Source organism: Mastigoproctus giganteus, chromosome 10, assembly GCF_048544385.1.
Source record: "Mastigoproctus giganteus isolate SK-2022 chromosome 10, ASM4854438v1, whole genome shotgun sequence".
Lineage (NCBI taxonomy): Eukaryota > Metazoa > Arthropoda > Arachnida > Uropygi > Thelyphonidae > Mastigoproctus > Mastigoproctus giganteus.
In genome coordinates this window covers 167350167-167370861 of record NC_143584.1, presented here as the reverse complement: position 1 = coordinate 167370861, position 20695 = coordinate 167350167, and the positions used below count along the sequence as shown (strand labels likewise).

General features: G+C 35.5%; 1 protein-coding gene across 2 annotated transcripts in view; it reads left to right on the top strand.

The window, feature by feature from the left end:
- Positions 1–20695, top strand: part of Nipped-A (Transcription-associated protein Nipped-A) — a 1216281-nt gene that overhangs the window by 18458 nt on the left and 1177128 nt on the right. For both annotated transcript variants that reach the window (XM_090382460.1, XM_090382459.1), the window contains exon 3: positions 19824–19873. In XM_090382460.1, coding sequence (XP_090238586.1) covers positions 19824–19873 — 50 coding nt within the window. The remainder of the gene's footprint in view (positions 1–19823; positions 19874–20695) is intronic.

Here is a 20695-nt window from a genome sequence, read left to right as displayed (position 1 = left end):
GAATTTATGGCTCCTAGTTCCAAAATCATATACGAAAATTTCAGCTTCATTCATTTTATTAAGTTGTACAGGCAATTCTCAGTTTACGAACGCCTTCCATTCCAAGACATTCGTTATACGTTTTGTTCGTTATGTGTGTCTTGCATTCCTGAGCTTTTACAATACATATCATATACGATAGCAGCCATTTTAAAGCATTAAAACCATGTACTAAACATTGAATGGTCTTTACAATATGTTTTATTATAATGTACATATGCGTTATGGTTACATGTTATTTTACATAACGTAAAATAAAATAAAGAATAAAAAGACAAGATATAATTTTTAATTTTAATTAAAAACAGAGTTACAAAATAGAAATAAAGAAAATGAGTACTAACATAATATATGTACTGTACATACACATGTATTCAACTTTTACTTGTCAATATGTTCATCACAGTTCAATATTTTCCCTATAAGTGACACTTAGGTGCAGGTAGATGGAAGGGCGTCTGATAATGAAGAAATAGCTGGGTTTTCCACTTTTTAAGTTTTTATAGAAGATTGCACAATTAGTTTCTTTTTTTTTCTTCAAAAATCTCACTTTAGCATGCAAGACAGTCATAAATGCCTCTTTTCACTTTTGCAATTCTTTGCATATTTGTGTCTTCTTCAAAGATTGCCAACTCCTCAGAAATTGATTTAAAAGCTGCAGCCATTTTCTGCCTGGTAAATGTTCTGGGAGGCTGGAATTTCTGAATTCTAAATTCTGTTACTTCACAATTAGAATTCACAAACTGTGGACATAAGTTTTTCCACACACCACTTAAGTTTGTTTCCTTCACATCCCTCCAGTCACCAACAATGTTTTGTTGGTGACTGGAGTATAGTAGGTTCCCGGTTAGTTGTATAGTAGGATCCCTCCAGTCACCAACAATGTTTTGTTGGTGCCTGGAGGGATGTGAGGGATAATTATCATATAATAATTTTCTAATAATTATTGTAATAAATACATTTTTTTAAAAGTTTATTTATTTATATCTTATAATTATGTTCGCTGTACATTTGGCATTTTGTTTTATAAGGAACTCTACCTGTCGGCGACTTTAAGAAATTTTGAATGAATTGTGATGTTTGTTATAGCAAATGTTTCTAAATCAAATGTTCGTAAATCGAGAGTTGCTTGTTATGTGACTTTGTGAAGAGTCGTATACACCTCAGGTCAAGGTACCTAGTTACCGAGCTCTGTAGCCCATATATTTGAAGTCTTTCCTCACATGGGTGCCTTTCTGCCGATCTCACTAGATGTGCTGCCCATCTTTGGACCCTTTCAAGTAGCTTGACACCTCTTTTTAGGTGCAATCTCCATATTTAAATGCTATATTCCAAGTGTGGTCTTGCAGTTGGCATATACATCCCTATCTCTATGAGCAAATGTTCAAAAAATCGTTGATACAGCATCATGATCATTGCTGCCTGTCTACACTGCTTAGAGAACTTCACCAACAGGAGAGAGAGAGAGAGAGAGAGAGAGAGAGCAAGGAACTTCCGAATCCCTTCCTTCTACCATTTTTAATTCAATTCCACCAAATGTATAAATTACAAGGGGCATTCAGTAAATTAGCTACTTACCTAGGAAGGAAATGAGATAGGGGCAAAAATGTTTTCTTTCTTTTTTTTTTTTTTTCAATGTAACTTCCCTGAAATTCGATACTTGTTTCATTTTGTTGGCAGTGAGGAAATACTAGACAAACAAAATTCCTCGTCCTGTCCATCAAAGAACACAGAAACAGCAGATTTCAGTTCATTATCATCAGCAAAGTAATGTCCATATATGATTTTCTTGGTGTCGAAACAGGAAATTGTCACCAGATCATGACTCTAAGGTGGATGGGTAAGTTCTGTAAATTCACAGTCTCTCAAAGCAGTAGCAACAGCATGTATCTTGTGCACAGGTGCATTGCCCTGAAGAAGAAGCAGTACTCCTCTGGAAAGTTTTTCACAGCATTTTTCTTTTATGACATCTATTGGGTTGTATAGTAGGGATGCATATGACTCCTCAGTGACTGTGTCTGCTTGTGTTCCAAGTAATGAATGACAAAATTCCCTCAGCATCCCAAAGAATGGTGACCATAGTCTTGCCATTTGAAGGTTGTGTCCGAAATTTTTTGTGTTGGGGAAGAACCCCTTTGCTTGCATTGATTCTTGCTTGATCTCAGGACCCAGTGATGAACCCATGTTTAATCATCCTTAACAATTCTGGAGATGAAAGTTTCAGGATCCCTTCCATAAAGCTCTAAATTCTTCTCATAGCACCATACACTGAATTGCTTCTGCACAGGGGTTAGAAATCTGGGGACCCACCTTGCATTGACCTTAGTCAACCCCAAATGTTCATGGAGGATGGTTATAACTGTTCCCTCAGTTTAGACTTTACTTAGCCAAGTGGTCAGGAGCATGATTGCAGCAACGCACCTCTTTGAATGGACCAAGGTTCATGCCCATGACTGCTAAATGCGATTAACATTTGTATTGATTAATTTATTATTAACTCCAATGGCCTAGTGGTCGTGCCAGAGTATAAACAAGAACATATATGTCATATTCCCTAGAGATTTGGGACACCTTTAAATATCTGTCATTTGGCAAAAGGGTTTCCACAGCTTGGCACATTCCTGGAGTGTTTGCTGTCACAGGCCTTCCTGGATGTGGATCATCTTCGATGGACTCTCTACTTGACTTGAATTGTTTTGACCAGAATTTCACCTGATACTCTGAAAGTGCACCATTGTCATACACAGCCACCATCCTTTCATTAATTGCCATTGACCCATTTTTTTATTTGGTGCTCCAATTTCAGCAGATCCATAATTTTATACAGGTGTCTTCTTTCTGTTACAGCAGCACAAGCAAAAAACATAGTGGGATCAAAATTAGTATGATTCAAGTTGAGATATGTAGGAACATAAATAAATCATGAATCATTCAAATATAACTATGGGAAATACCTTAGGTAGATAACTTACTGAATGCCACCTCGTATTTTGGGGTTTCTTTTGCAAGGCCTTTCAATTTGCTATATTTAAACAGCTGCCACTTTGCTGACCATCCAAAGTTTATCTAAGTCATTCTGAAGAAGTACTGCTTGGCACTGATCATTAACTACTCTACCAATGTTTGCATCATTTGAAAATTTTAATATCATGCCCTGTATCAATGTCACTTAAGTATATCAAAAACAACAGTGATGCAGTACTGATCTTTGGGGAATTCCACTTCTTATGTTACCCCAGTCTGAAGAGGAACCATTAATCATAACCCTCTACTTCCTACCCTGTAGCCACCTTATGATCCACCTAAAGGTTTTTCCTGTGATTCCAACTTATAAAGTAACCTCTCATGTGAGACTGAGTCAAATGCTTTGCTGAAGTCCAAGTAAACAATGCTGAAATTATTTTTTATATTCAACTTATGAGTGACTGTCAAATTATTAATTGTCAATGAATTCAAGCTGATACATTTAAGATGCTTTTATTTCAAAAGTGAAAGGGTTTTGACAAAGTGAATATCATTGGAGTGTTCTTCAAAATCATGTATGAAATTCCTTCTGCAACAACTTTAACCCTCACAAAATCTCTTGTGATGAACTGTGCTACTCCCTCCTTGTAATGGATCTTTGCAACAAGGAAAATGGAACAGGTTTCCTGCATTCAACAGTTTAGCAAAGAGTCTGAGTCTCAGTTGGAAAAATTTAAAAAGATCAAGCATGTTCAGTGGAACAGGAGGGAGGGAAGGATGGATGGATGGATGGTGCATCTAGTTAAGTTCACTGCAGGAGGATGGCTGTGTTTTTTTGAGTAAGTTAAATTCAGTTTTGCATGATGTTAGTAAATAAGTTGTTGAAAACTGAAAGTTTGGTTGGGTTATAGCCTCGACCTATGTAAAGATTTCACTTAATGAAAGGTAAAGGCAATTGCATCATGTTTTTTCATAAGTGAATTACCAAATTGGTAAAATGGCATCGTTTTTATCATATCTCATATCACAACGAGTTGCCTGATATTGCACTACCTCGAATAAGTAACGCTTCGCCAAGTGGAGAAGATTATTGTTACTTATTCTGGGTGGGTAGGTACCCTGGTGTTGCAATAGTGACAACTCAGAGCCTTTAAACGGCCATCTGGGTGGTAGTATCCACCGAGAATAAGTAACAATAGTCTTCTCCATTGGTGAAGTGTTACTTATTTGAGTAGTGCAATATCAGGCAACTTGTGAAGGTGTTCACAATATGAGATATGATAAAAATGATGCCATTTTACCAATTTGGTAATTCACTTACGAAAAAAATTAAATATTTTTTTCACACACTAAATATTATTATTATTATTATTGTTGCTCTTATATTATTTTTCCCTGATTGGGGAATTCCACTCCGTGACGGGTACTGCTACCAAGTGCAGAGGGTGGTTGTAATGTCTGGTGTTACTATTGGTCGAGGAAATCTCTGACATTGGATTTGTTTAGACCCATCATTCACTAAGCCACTCAATTCTTGCTGATTAGGGGAAATATGGCACTTTACTGAACAGGCTTTTGAACTGTAATCTCAGCCATCCATCTAATGTTCACCATTTTCATCATACACTTCTGAAGAGTTTTCTGTGGAAAGTGGATTGGAAATTGGTAGGCCTTGATTGTACACACTGGATCAAGAGGATGGTATATTGGATACACTACAGCTTTTTGACCTGCAGACTTTTTAAACTTCAATATATCCACCATACAAAAGTTGTCATGATGATTCGTGGACCCTCTCCATTGAGGTATAGAAAAAACAATACCCTGACTGTTGATCTTTTGATCTTGATTTTACTTGATCTTTTTAAAGAAACCATCTATCTAACATTGACTTGTAACTACAGCAACAGAAGAAAGGTGCCCACAGCTTTTCTTGGTCATCCATGGGTATTTCACACTAGGTTTCATATGCATTGCAAAACATGGTTCCACCAATAAACAAGGCGGGGTAACTTACGTCTTCATTTGGTGTAAGTTTTTATAGTAAATTATAAAAAAAACCTTATTATACAAATACCACGGGCTCTTATATCACAGTATTGGCACACACTTATGTAGCACATATAAATATATCAGTGCATTATAGCCACAGTTGCTGATGCACCAACAAACCTAATAACAACAACATATAAATATTGCAGACACTTAAAAGCAGATGGTTTAAATATCTGCAGGTTGTGTCTGCAAATATTGCAGACACAATCTGCTCAAATATTGCAGACAAACAATCGCAGCCCTAAGGCTCATGGGAGAAAGATTTATTGACCTAGGAAAAAATCTTTACATCTGCTTCATTGATTACAAGAAAGCCTTTGATAGAATACAATGGCCAAAACTCTTCTCAATCCTGGAAAAAATAGGAATGGACGAAAACATACTAAACTTAATAAAAAAACTGTATAAAGACCAGAAAGCCATAGTATACATTGATAACTTGGAAACAGACCAAACAAAAATAGAAAAAGAAGTACGACAAGGCTGCCTACTTTCACCAGGCCTATTTAACCTCTATGCGGAGGAAATGATGGCAGAAGCCCTTGGAAACAGCAATTTGGGAGTGACCATAAATGGCGAACAAATAAAAGCAATAAAATTTGCAGATGATCAAGCAATTGTAGCAACCAGAAGGAGTGACCTGATTGAGATGTTAAAACTGATCAATCACACAGCAGAGGCTTTTGATATGAAAATTAACATGAACAAAACGAAGTGCATGACATTCTCAAAGGACCCCAAAGCTATGAACATCAAAATAGGAACAAGTAGCAAAATTTAAATATTTAGGACAAATGCTGAGCCAAGACGTAAAATGCACCAATGAAATAAAAGCAAGAATTGGGCAAGCAAAACAAGCTTTCAAGGAAAAACAAAAAATTCTGACAACAAAGTATTTGAATGAGCATATAAAGAAAAGAATTCTAAAATCCTATGTTCGGAACACGGCCCTATATGCATCTGAAACCTGGACAATAAACAAACGAGACGGACAGAGAATCGAAGCATTTGAGATGTGGTGCTGGAGAAAATTCAAGAAAATAAGCTGGATCGAAAAAAAGAACAATGAAGAAGTCTTAGAAGAGCTAGGAGAAAAACAAAAAATTATAAACCTAATCAAGGAGTGAAGAGGAAGGTGGTTCGGACATAACATAAGACACAGTGAAATGTTAAGCCTGATTATAGAAGGAAAGATTAATGGAACTAGACCCAGAAACAATTTCATAAAGCAGCTGCAAAGGGATACAACAACAAGATCATACCAGGACTTGAAGAAGCTGGCACTCAACAGAGAGATGTGGAAAAAAGTCATCAGTGCTACCAACCAGTCGTAGAGACTGAAGGAACCCATGATGATGAGACACTTAAAGCTTGCAACTGTCACCAAAATATTGACAGAGAAAAGCCAATGATACCGTTTCTGCCAGCATACAAAGTATGAGGTGTGGCTATTAAATAATGAAACTGTGCTCGCTGCCCCTACACACTAAGCACCATCTTTAAAAGAAAAGGCACACAGTTGACCTTGAACCTTCCCCTAGTTGTCTGCCAAGTCATGTTCCAACATGATTATTTGCTTTGCAGTGAGATAGGTTTTCGTTATCTTGTGTTTTTGCAGTTTTCCAGAAAAATGACAAACAAAACAATTGAACAATGAATCAACCTCAGATTTTTAGCAAAACTAAAGAAAACACCAAGAGAAAGTAATGAGTTGTTATGTCAAGTTTTTGGGGAAGATGCTATATCAAGAGCTCATGTGTCTGAATGGCATAAATGATTTTTAGAAGAAAGAGAGGATGTGTAAGACGATGAACGACCAGTCTGTCTGGTATCCATGAAAACTGATGTAAATGTGGACCAGGTAAGGTTATTGATTAGAAGTGGTCGTCGTTTAAGAGGATAGCAGATTGGATACATATTGAGTTCTGATGGTTGGCCAAGGCTGCGAGAAAAAAATTGAAGGAAGAGATCTGAATTGTGGAAAAATGGTTGGATGCTCCAGAACATAATGCACTCTCTGTTTGCCAGTTTCTGGCCAAAAAACAAAATCCTGTGTGTGAACATGTACCCTGCTCATCAGACCTAGTGACTTTATCTTCCCTAAACTGAAAAGTGTACTTGAAGGGCCCATTTTCAGTCTATTGAAGACATTCAGAAAAAAATGACCAAAGGGTTTATAGAAGATAACTTCCAGAAATGTTTCTGTGCTTGGAAGAAATGTATGGAACAGTGTGTGCAAGCCCAAGGCAATTGATTTGAATGGGTGGGGATAATTTCTAAGGCACAAAATATCTCATTATATTTGTTTTATTGCAACAGTTTCATTATTTAATAGCCACATCTGTTGGAAAGAGTTAAATATAAAGAACTTTTTTTTCATAGTGTTACTAGATGTGAATACATGTATCACAAGAAGGAATGTATTCCCCCTTTCATTTTATTTTTAAAACCACTAAATATTTCACTCAGGAAGGGTTATCAAACAACTTTGAATTACTAGTAATTATGAGCTACTACTCTTGAAGTAGTAAAGTAGTGGTAGATGAGTGGCAGTGGTAAGAACGTAATCTTACGAAACATTTTGCTACTTCTATTCAGGAAGTAGTATTCCTGTTCATATTTGTTCTCTTTCCTGTCTTTTGCATTTATAATAAGTTCTCTTCTACTTCTATGGGTATTTCTATTCACCGCAGAACCAATTATAAACTACGTGCCTAGTATATATGAAACAAAGGTTTTATCTTCACCTGCAGTCTTGATGATTGGTTCTGGATGAGCGACACCAAGGTATGTGGCAATATCTTTTTGCTTAGTGCTATATTATTTTGCATTATATAATTTTTTCCCCCTCTTGCTATCCCTATACTAACTATAGTTACTCTTTATTACCTTTTTGTTCTTCTTCATTCTTATATTTCTCTCATCTTCCCATTGATCTTATCGCTAAACTAATATTCATCATGGTCATTGGGTTTCTCTCTTTATCAGTAGCTCTAATCCACGTATAATAGGCCGCTGTAGCCTAGTGGTCAGGCACGCGGGTGCATAAGTACACGTGCCTTGAGTGACCGGGGTTCAAGCCCGTGACTACTGAATACGGTGCTGTTTCTTGTATTCTGCCTATCTTGTGAACTCCTCTGACCGTTTGGTCGTCCCGGAATATAAACAGAAAATTTATTTATTTATTTATATTTGTTCTTTTATCCTTTCTTTCTCTCCCTCCTTTTTTTATATGTATTTTTCTATACTTTATACATACATATATATTTCTATACTTTATACATACATATATATTTCTATACTTTATACATACATATATATTTCTATACTTTATACATACATATATATATATACACACACAAACATATATATATATATATATATATATATATATAATTTTTTTCCCCCTTTCTCCCTCTGTGCTTCATACATCACTTGCAGCTTTCTCTAAGTTGGGAAAACTAGTGCTTGTGAAGTTCCTTGAAATGGTGAACTAGTTCCAGATCTCTATCAGGACTCAAAATATTATCTATTTCAAGTTTGTGCTATTAAAAAAAACAAAAAAAAACTTACAGTTAATTTAGAAAGGAACTAAACAATTATGTTGTTTTCTCCATCTAGTTTGTGAGTAAAATACAATAGTTGTTCAGAATACATTATATTTTCTGCACATACATATTATCAAAATTATTTAAATTTTTTTATTGCTTATCATTTATAATAATAGTAACTAGGGGGCTTTTCCCCTGCTCGCCAACCTCTGCACATGCTTTTCTATGTAAAATGTAGAGATATGACGGAGTAAGTCAAATCTTTTCTACATAAAAGACACCTGTCGAAACTCACTGATTTATATCTGATCAGGAAATGACCTATGTAATTATTTACCTGTGCATTTGTAGTGATGCAATTGTCCTGCCCACTTGTACCATATGACTTACATCCCTCTTCTCCCATTGGCTACCCCACCCCCACCACATGGAATTCTCAAGGTCGAGTAAATATCACTATGTAATTATTTACCTGCATTTACATAGGTCACCTAGGAAAAGGCTTTTTGCTTCGGGTTCCATAATGCATGAGGAATATTGTTGCATCCGAAAGAGCAGGACTAAAATATTTAACTAAAATATTTAAAAACTATACAAATATTTAAAATATTTACAAAATACTAAACTATTTACAAATATAGAAACTATATCGGGAAGATGGGTTCCTTCTTATTAATATACAAAAAAACTTTACAGTGGAACATCAAATGATGCCGGGCGTGATCATGTATTAGACAGTGAAGCATGTGCACGAGGTTGGTGACCATTATGGAGGCAAATGTCTTGCAATGCAACGAACGTTGGCATGTGTCCCACGTATGCACTTCTGATCCTGCCCAGTAACCCATTTGTAGGCTTTCCATTTAACATTCACCAACCTAATGCATGTGCTTCACTGTCTAATACATGGCCACGCCTGGCATCATTTGATGTTCCATTATAATGTTTTTTGTATATTGTAATGTCAGCTGACGTAGGGACCCATCATCCCGATATAGTAGAGCTGATTTTAAATAGTTTAGTATTTTGTAAATATTTGTAGTTTTGTTATTATTTGTATGATAATAGCATTATACTAACATTATAATGCACTGATGGAAATGGCCTGTGTAATTATTTACCTGCGCATTTGTAGTGTCATAATTGCCTCACCCTTGTCTCCCATTGGCTCGAATAAATATTACTAGGGGGAAAACTTTTTTAATGTATAGAGAGATAATAATATAATAAACAGGTGATTTTATGCTCATCTATTTATTATTTTTTAATTGTAAACAAAAATGCTGATTAGCCAAATCATGAAGCATAATTTTCATGAATTTCAGGTTGCCTAAGCTGGTAAGTTTCCTATTTTAAAGTGGAAAAGATGATAGATTTTCAGTTTTTATCTTGTGCCAATGTGGCATAAAACATGATATTGCTGTACATTTGATGTCTGCAAAATGCATAGTCTTCTTTTTTTTTTTTTTTTTGCTGTTGAAAGTGGAAATACTGAATTGTATGTTATTATAAGCAGTGTCTTTTCACTTTATTTTGTTCTATAATATAATCTTAAGACTAGCAGATCATGCTATTCCTTAATTTGGAAGTGGTGAAGAATTATTGTTCTGGAAGGCTGAAATCAGTCATAACAAAATGTGGGGTGTGAGCCGAAAGTTTGTCCTGGGATAATCAAATTAATTTAGACTTAAGTTAGTTACTTTAGCATTAGCAGTGGCAAATGATGCAAGAAAGCAAGCTTATACAGCACAAAAAAAAAAAAAAAAAAAATCTTCCCATTTCACCTATCCATTTGCTCCAAAAGTTTGTCCAGTTCTTCCTTGAATTTATTTAAGCTATCAGCTTTCACAACAACAACAGATGGAAGTTTGTTCCAGCGGTCAACCTCTTGCTGGCTAAATGCAAACTTCCGCACATCTATTCTGTAACTGCCTTTCCTCGATTTGAGTTTATGCCCCCTTAAGTGCATAATCTGAGCAAGAAGAATCATCCCATCAGCATTGAGTTTGCTCAAACCATTCAAAGCCTTATACACCTCAATCAGATCATACACCTCAATCAGATCACCTTGCAGGTGCCTAGACTCCAGATGTTGACATTGTCCCCTTTATAGTGATCCTCCTCTCCACACTACATTGATCCCAGTGCTTCTCCCACTGTTTAAAGCATCTCAGAACTCCTGCTTCATGATGCCCTTCAACACTTTCTGTGATTCAGCTTGAATCTCCATGATATTTTGAATCTTTTTCTTTTTAATTGGAGTTTCATTTTAGCTCATCGCAGCCAGGTTAGGAGAATAAGGAGGCCATGGGACCATCTCCATTTTTTTTGTTGACCAAAAACTGCCAAACTGACAAAGCTATGTGAACCGGCATTGTAATGATGCAGAAGCTGATTCTAAGTATGCCATTTATCTGGGCCTTTTCTACTGACATTCTCAAATGCTTTAGGGTCCCAATGTAAAACTGGTGATTTACAGTTGGCCTGGTGGAAGTAATGAACAATTCCTTCATTGTCAAAAAAAAAAAAACAAAAAAAAAAAAAACAACATGCTCTTGACAGTTGACCTGACTTGCGTTGTCTTTTTTGAAGTTGGAGGTGGACTTTCCCACCGGGAAGACACTGCTGCTGCTTTGTTTCTGGTATATAACATAAACTCAGTTTTTCATCTCCTGCTGTGACCTTGAAAGGAAATTTCTGTCCTTTGCAGGTCCCTGTACACAGGAAGCTGGTTCTGTTTCTGTTTGTCATTCAGCAAGTGGAACTCAAATTTCACAGAAGTCCATCTCAGTATTTAAATTTTCAGTTAAAATTTATCAGCATGTATCATATGATAGGCCCAGAATGTCACAGATATTGTGAATCTTATGCTGTTTGACCTCGTGGATGATTGATGCTCTTTTTCAACATTTTTAATCAGTCTAACTTGAAAATGGATGATCTGAGTGCTTAAAATCCTCAACAAAAGTTTGGCCACCTTGGAAGCATGAATACCATTGAAAAGTTTATATTATACCCGTACCATCATTGGCAAATGCCTATTTAAGCATTTTGTAAATTTTGAAGCTGTTTTCCCAAGTTTTATGACAAAATTTTATGCAAATTTACTGTTCCATAATGTCTGCCATCTTACTCGGTAACAAAAATCACATAACACACTTGAACACAAAAGTACAATGCCCTATTAGCACGGAACTTGCCACACTAACTCACAATGAATTAGTTTGGAGGTATCTAATAGAGCACTGCTATACTGTATATGGTTAGTAGTGTTCATAGCCAATCTGGAAACTCTCGTTCACACCTCGTATCATTTGATATAACTGCTAGAATTGTGCAGCATTTGCAAAATGGGCAATTTTTTGTTTCAATTGATGCTAGCAATAATGCATGTTCAAAGGTCCATGGGGCGCCTCCGTAGCCAGGTGGGAAGGAGCAGCAGTGCGTAGCACATGCTTCTTGATTAGACCAGGGTTCGAGCCCGTCACCACCAAATACGGAGGATGTGGAAAGGTCAGGGAATGACCACCGTATATCGTGGAGCAATATGGCCTTAGTTGCTAATGCTCTTGAAAACCAAATAACAACAACAAATAACATCAAAGGTCCATCCTGTTGTAATGTTTTAGAATGACAAAATACAGAGAACGATGAGTGCTCTAATTTCCATACATGTTTTTGAGCTGACCGTGCTAGCCGGGTGGGTAAAGTACCTTCCTGGCAACCCAAAGGTCGTGGGTTCGAATCCCGCCTCGGGCTTGGACAAAGTACTGCAAAAACCTTGGGAGGTGCATTATGGCCACAGAAGCCGATGCGCCAACAACTACCAAAAAAAAAAAAAAAAAAAAAAAAAAAAGTTTTTGAAGGTGATTCTACTGGATGAAACAGAGGTGAGTAGATGCTTTCAAAATTTGAACATTGGAAGACATCTATTGAATGCTGTATAGCATTTTGCATGAACAATGCTACTGTTATACTAGGCCAAAATATTATTGCAGCAGAAGCTGATTGTTATAAGTCACCTTTGTCATTTAATTATATTTATTTATAGGAAAGGCTGCAAAAATTTTAGAATCTTCATAGCAGAAAGACAAAGAAGGTATTGAAACATGTATGTTGTAGATGGCTTTCAGTTGGCCAGAGTTTGCAAAGGTTGATTGACCAGCAGGAACTGCTTAGCTCCCCCCAACCCCAGCATGTTCATTGCCACCTAAATTTGGGCGCCTCCGTAGCCAGGTGGAGAGGAGTAGCAGTGGGTAGCACATGCTTCTTGATTAGACCGGGGTTCAAGCCCGTCACCACCAAATACGGAGGATGCGGAAAGGTCAGAGAATGACCACCGCATATCCCTGAGCAATATGGCCTTAGTTGCTAATGCTCCTAAAATCCAAAATAACAATAACAATAGCCACCTAAATTTGAGAGAATGAGTTCAGTGTGCCATAATTTTAAAGTTGGGAAAAAAAAAAAAAAAAAAAAAAATCAACATTCTGACATTCCCTGAAGTCCAAAAATTCATAAATAATGGTTGCAAATTAAAAGTTCGACATTTATTGTTAAAAGTGAACACTTTTATGCTGAGCTGTAAATAAGAACAGATCTTAAAATTTTATAAAAAGTTTAATCATGTACATAAACTAACATGAACATAGGGAAAGAACAAATTAAAATGTATGCTAAGTCTATAAACAAAAGCAAAGCATTCAATGTACCAGTACTGATTTGTTGTTAATTTCATCTTCCTTTTTGGCATTTGTTGGCTGATCACTTAAGAATGACCACTCATATGCATTACAACACAGCACCTGGCTGCATTTTGAACTCAGATATGCATTGCAGCACATCACTTCTAGTACCATTTTATGCTTATATGCATAAAGGCAGCAAACTTCTTAAAGACAATGATCACTTAGGAACTTTGATCTATATCAGTGTGTTTAAATTTATACTGAATTCTAAATCATGAACAAAATACATACATTCACAAAAATACATACATTGACAGCCTGACATTCTGAAAGAAAACTATATACATACATTGACAAAGAAAACTATAAAAGTAAGATAGAAAAGAAAATGAAATAAGATTCTGCCCACAAGCGTAGTCCCATAAGCAAGAAATGTTCTGTTATGTCTATAATAAATAGCAGTATTAAATATTTGAAACCCCCTTCTATGTCCTGGAGGAAATTTGTTCTTATTTCTTCTTGCTAATTTGAATAATAAATTTTGCACATTTTTTCCAAATGTCTTGCTTACATTTGATAAAGTTTGTACATAATTCTTCAAGTAGCATCTCTACCTGTTCACAGTTTAATGTCTTTTAAAAAAACAATTTTCAAAATTTGTAAGGCCTCATGCAATTAAAATAGCTCATTGCTTGTAGTACATTATTGCTCTGTTCAAAATCAGATAGTTTTTAATTTTAAGGTTGGTAGAAGCAGCAATCCCGTGGTATTGCAGAATTTATTCTAATATGAATATTAGGACTTGGACTATGAGGAAAAAGGATGAAAGCAGAATTCAGGAGGCAGAAATGAGATTTGTGAGGAGCATAGCCGGAAAGACAATTTTTCCAAATGTCTTGCTTACATTTGATAAAGTTTGTACATAATTCTTCAAGTAGCATCTCTACCTGTTCACAGTTTAATGTCTTTTAAAAAAACAATTTTCAAAATTTGTAAGGCCTCATGCAATTAAAATAGCTCATTGCTTGTAGTACATTTTTGCTCTGTTCAGAATCAGATAGTTTTTAATTTTAAGGTTGGTAGAAGCAGTAATCCTGTGGTATTGCAGAATTTATTCTAATATGAATATTAGGACTTGGACTGAAACTTGGACTATGAGGAAAAAGGATGAAAGCAGAATTCAGGGGCCAGAAATGAGATTTGTGAGGAGCATAGCCGGAAAGACAAGACACAACAAAATCAGGTATGATGTGATTTGGGAGAGAATTCAGGTTGAAAACTCCAGGACAGGATTGAAAGGTCCCGTTTGAAATGGTTTGTACATGTAAAGAGGATGAACGAGAGGCGTTTGCCAAAAAGAATGTTTGATTTACTATTAAGGGACAAAAGACCAAGAGCAAGATGGCAAGACATGATAAAGACTGATGTCATTAAGAGAGGAGGAAACTGGAGTGAAATCAACGATGGAGAGAAGTACATGGACAGGGCATGGTGACAGGCTTCATACGTCGACCCGTGGAATAGCGGAACGATGACAGATGATGAATATTAGAATCATTGCATTTACTGTGGGCTGTTGAAACCCTGCTGGTCACTAAAACTCAAGAGAGGATGGATGAGGAAGCCTTTTTACATTTCAGTATTTTGAAAATACTAAAATAGCAAATTATTTTGTCAATTCAGAGTTTTAATTTCACACACTTTATAACAGCACATTTTGAACAATTTCATTTCTTCTATTTTATCAGAGAATTATTACTAGATACCCTCTGCTATCTAAAGAGGTACTGTTATTGTTATTTGGTTTTTTTTTAGGAGCATTAGCAACTAAGGCCATATTGCTCCAGGATATGCGGTGGTCATTCCCTGACCTTTCCGCATCCTCCGTTTGGTGGTGACGGGATCGAACCCCTGTCTAATCAAGAAGCATGTGCTACGCACTGCTGCTCCTGCCCACCCGGCTATGGAGGTGCCTCAAAAGAGGTACTAATAAGTCCAAAGCAAGATATTGTGGCACATCTCACTATTTTAAATAAATGGTAAATTATACCTTTTGGTGATTATATTTTTGTTTAAAATGAAATCACCAAGGAAGTTTGTAGTAACACTAAGTTTGTTCTGTCATGAGAGTTACCATTGTTGCATTTTCTTGGCAGTTTAAAACTTGCCACAAAAGCAAGAAATGGTGATGAAGTACTACTTTTTTCTAGTAAGAACGATATATATTATTAAATTGTTTTTCTGCTGCCCTCTATGCCATAAATTATTGCCATTATTATTGTTTTTTTTTTTTTTTAATTTGTCAGAAATATTCTTTAACAATATTCTGGCAGAAATTCAGATCTGTACCATACTAATAGTTTTTTTACAAATTCAGATTTCTAAAAGTGGTGGGTATGTAATCCTTATTAAATTATGAAACTGTGATATGGTTTATGCATTACATTGTGCTAGTAAAATATTCAGTGTTTAGTCACTATATGAAACACTGATATAGTTTATGCATTACATTGTGCAAGATGGTGCCTCTGTAGCCAGGTGGGAAGGAGCAGCAGTGCGTAGCACATGCTTCTTGATTAGACCGGGGTTCGAGCCTGTCACCACCAAATACGGAGGATGCGGAAAGGTCAGGGAATGACCACTGCATATTCCCGGAGCAATATGGCCTTAGTTGCTAATGCCCCTAAAAATCAAATAACAAACAAACATTGTGCAAGTAAAATTTGAAGTGTTAGTCAACCAACTTTACATTTCATTTTTGTATGTTACTGCAGAAACCAATGGAATAACATTATTCTAAGTAAAGAATAATTGTTGGGTAGAAGTCATGATTTTATTCTCTGAACTGTGTAAAATAGAGGTTTTAAAATAAGTATCATCCCTGTGTTTTTGAAATAGGGGATAATTAGATCCCATTCACCTTTTTGAAACGCAGAGTAAGAGGCTTTAAAATAAGCAGTTTTACTCTTGTTTTTGAATGTAGACTTGGAATTTTGGTACATGTGCGAAAATGCCCAATATTCATAAAACATTTCAGCTTAAATGTGCAGTATATCCTAGCATTAATTCTAAAATTTATACACAGCCATTAACTATTGTTAAATCTTTATGTTGAACATGTGCACAAAATTGTAATACTTCACAGTTTTTCTTAGCCACTTTTTCCCTTTTTTTTTTGTTGAATGGTGCCTCTGTTTTGTCTCGTTAGATTACTTGCCCATTATTGATTGAGACTTTTTCACATAATGTTCCAAAAGAATCAATAAAGAATTAAGTTGTTAATATGGAAATGGGCATCCAGAATGCTTAACATCCTTACCAAAGATTTTGGTAAGGACCAAAGAAGGTCCAAACTATCCAAATAAACCTAAAGTCTAGATTATGAAAGAAATTAAGACCAAATAATCATTGATAGTGAAACCCAGAAGAAATTTTCCATTGTTGCTACATTACCTTATTAATTCATTACCTTCGCACACTTTTCAAAACCAAAATTTTATTTTGATTTGATTATTAAAATTATTTTTATTTATAGGAATTTTGTGAAACTTCACTTGAATATGCAGTTCCATTTTGGTGTTTGTCAACATTTTTGCTTCTGTTATGAAGTTACAGTAGAGATATAAAATTCCTGTCTTTAACTTTATCAACAGTAACTTCCAAATTTATGTAGTGTATTCAAAAAGTTCCCAGAATTGCATGCTGGTATTTAAATGGTTTCTGCTATGGCCAATATATGAATGACCACTATATGAATTGTAATTCACATAATGTTCCAAAAGGCTTTACTGCTGACCTTGATGCACATGCATGTCAAGTGAAACTGGCTTGACCACTTCGCTCGTGTCACAGCTGACTGATTGTGGAATGTTGCAGCTGAACACTATGCTAACATCTTTAAACTTGGGAAAAGTGCTACAGATACACTGCAAGCTTTACAGAAAGTTTATGGAGATGATGCTTTGAAGAAAACAGCATTTTAAGAGTGGTTTAATCAGTTTAAAAATGGACAGGAAACACTGGAAGGTGAACCTCACAGTGGCATCCACTGTTGAGGTTCACGAAAGCGATGAAAATTTCATTGTCATGAAACAACGAAGAGTGGAGTAACTTATGTAAAATGATAGGCGGATGACTGTTGTCAGGATTGCTCATGAAGTTGGACTGTCTGTAGGCTAAGTACACACAATCCCGATGCAAGATTTAGGGATGCACATGTATCTACAAAGTTTGTTCTATGCTTGCTGTCAGATGATCAAATGGACTGTGGGTAAGCTATTGCATGTAATTTGTTTGAAAAATCTATGTAGGATCTGAGCAAAAAAAGAGAATGGATATGTGAAAAAAAAAAAAAAAAAAAAATAACAAAATGTAAGAAAAAAACTATAGAAACAGAATGAGAACAGTGTGTGATTGTGAGGAGGATCATGAATGGAAAAACTGGTTGTCTTCCCCCCATTTCTTCCTTGGATTGACTGGTGGGCATGTGAATCAGTATGGCTCCCTGCCCATTCAAGTAGACACCATACTGTGGCTACTTAGCTGCCTTAGTATGGGATGCTGTATAGAGCTGTAAACAGGTGTGCCAACGTAGGGATCCCTTTCCCTATGATCTTTCACCCCTACCACCTGGGTTAGTTGTTCTCTCACCCCCAACCTGGGTGGCCCCATCTCCCCTTTGGCTGGTGGTTAACCCCACTGCATCTGTCAACTTCCACCCCCCAGGACAGAATGAGCATCTGTTCCTGGGAGTCCTTCTGCTTTCCCCCCATTCAACCAGGAGGGCACCTTTTCTACTGCCCCCCTACCACTTTAACCTATCTCCCCATTACTACCTTCTAACTTTCACTTTTTTTTTTTTTACTTGGTTCTCCCTGTGTGTTGCCTTGGCTACCACAGGGTTTGCTCCACCAGTGCTTTATACTCCCTACTGCCCGGCCTGCCTCCTCGTGGTTGAACGCTAAACTAGAGGTTTCTGTGTGAAAACACAAGCCCCCAGGCTAAGAGGCTGGATGAACAACACAACCAACATAACCCACACTAACACTTCACGAACACTCGCTAACCTATATATCTGGCATTTACAGAGTTTTGTATTTATCACATTGCTTGATGTGGAGTTGGGGGAAACCCCTTGAGCTGGATCACAAATAACACTATACACTATGTTCTCTAAACTGAAATGGGTCTTCAGGGTTATCATTTGGCTGGATGACTTCAAAGAAAATGCCGAACTGGCCCTACGTGTGCTAATTTTAAAGGATGTTTCAAAGCTTGGGAAGACTGGAGCAAAGGAAGTTACTTTGAAGGTGATTAGCTTAATAAGCCCAACTGTTCACTTTTATAGTAAAATTCCAGGAACTTTTTGAATGCATCTCATACGATATCATGTTGTGAGTAATTCTGTTTCTCTTCAAATACTTTATCATCTGCTTTTTATTGTACAAAAACCAGTGAAGCTTCCAATTTAAATTTGTTCTTCTGTGACTTAAATCTCATCTCATTGCCTTTTTCTTGCCTGTTGGATTGCTTACTTCTTGATGCATAGGTGCAGAACTTAAGTAAACTGCTCTTAAATCCAGTAAAACACCAAAGTATGGTGTGCAAAGTTTGTTTCATATGCCAGTTTAACTATCAGACAGTAAATATATAATTCACTTTAATGAGACAATACAGAAGGATAATGATGTTTAGATCATGCTTGCTTTTTTTGAATTAAAAACTTTGTGTAGTTTGGAGTTACTTTCTTTTTAGTAATTGTTCTGTGATTGTGTACAAAACGTGCTGCATGCCCACTTTAGTATTTATTTTCTGTAGAGTATTTTGGCCTCCATTTTTTGCTCTGTATTTGAAAGTGAGATAGTTGGGGGGAAAAAAATGAATGACAAGATTGCTGTTACTAAAGATTTATTCTTATCAAATATGTCAGAATTGAGAATAAAATTTAAAACTGCTCCGTTTTCATCTGTTTTTTATCATTTGAAAAATAAAATCCTGATATGGTGTGCCTGCTAGAAGCTTAAGAAATAAATTAATAAATGCTAATGCAAGCAAGCTTTTGAAACAGATAGAAGCAAAAAAAAAAAAAAAAAAAAAATGCAAAAAATGCAAATATACTTAAAAGTGATAAAAAAAAAAAAATGAATACTTGTTAACAAAGCTGCTGTGTAGGACATATAATTTCATTTAAGTCATAAAGTTTCTCATTATATGTAATGTTAATCACAAGCTGAGGTTGTTTCATTGATTATAGTTTCAGAGAATATTTTAGTATATTTATGTTATCAAAGGAAGACTAATTTTAACAGAACTTCTTTCCAATAGGAAAAATTCTGAAAAGAAGGGAAAAAATATATATATATATATTTCATTATGAATGTCATTAAAACATTTGTAATGTGAATTGTTTTTCAAGTGGAAAAATTCTCTCTTCTTTTTTATTATTATTAATTTTTCATTAGTCAATATTTTTGAGTAGTACACATTTTGATCGAAATGAAATCAGTTTATAATTTTTTATTTCCAGAGGAAGAAAATAAATTAAAGGCACTCCAGGAGTTGAGTGAAGATTTAGAGGTTGTATTCCAAAAAAAAAAAAAGAAAAAAAAAAAAAAAAAGTTTTATAAAATTTTTTCTTAATTTCTTTAAGATTTAATTTTTATATTTTTAAATGACTTAAACTGTCATGTTATTTACACACTAAACTAGTGCGGTGCTAATTTTTTATACTTATTTTTCCAAAAATCAAAAGTTCATTTACATTAGATTGCCGAGTCTGTGAATCATCTCCTTTTACCTTTTTAGGATGATTCAGAGTCCCATAAATTATACATGTCATTTTACCTGTCTTCATGCCATAAATTACACATGTTATTTAGAACTCATGTGCATGTAATCCAATTCATACCAGATTTACAGTATATGTGGACAGTAGATTATAGATGGTGCACTGAAAAAATAAAAATATAAATAAATAATTTTTTTATTTTTTATTTGGTTTACTGTCTTTTGAAATTGAAATAAGCTTCATTAGGTCTCACTGTTCAACAAAAAAATTCTTTGAATTTGTTTCCTTTCTTAAAATAGGCAAACTTTACTAATTTTGGGTCGAGAAAAACGAATATGAGTTCAGAATTTTTTTTTATTAGCTCTAGTTTTTGAGATACAGTACTTTCACTATTATAATAATTTCAGTAGTAGTAGGAGTGAAAAGTAATATTAAAACAATCTCATATTTACATTTCCTTGATACAACATAAATCACAGTTGTTTTTAATTAAAACGTAAAAAAACAAGAACACAAGCAAACTGCACAGGAACCGAAAGTACTTTCTCAAAATGTGGCCTATCATGACAGCGCCTTCTTTTTGCTTGTCACTTGTATTCCACTTCCGGGGC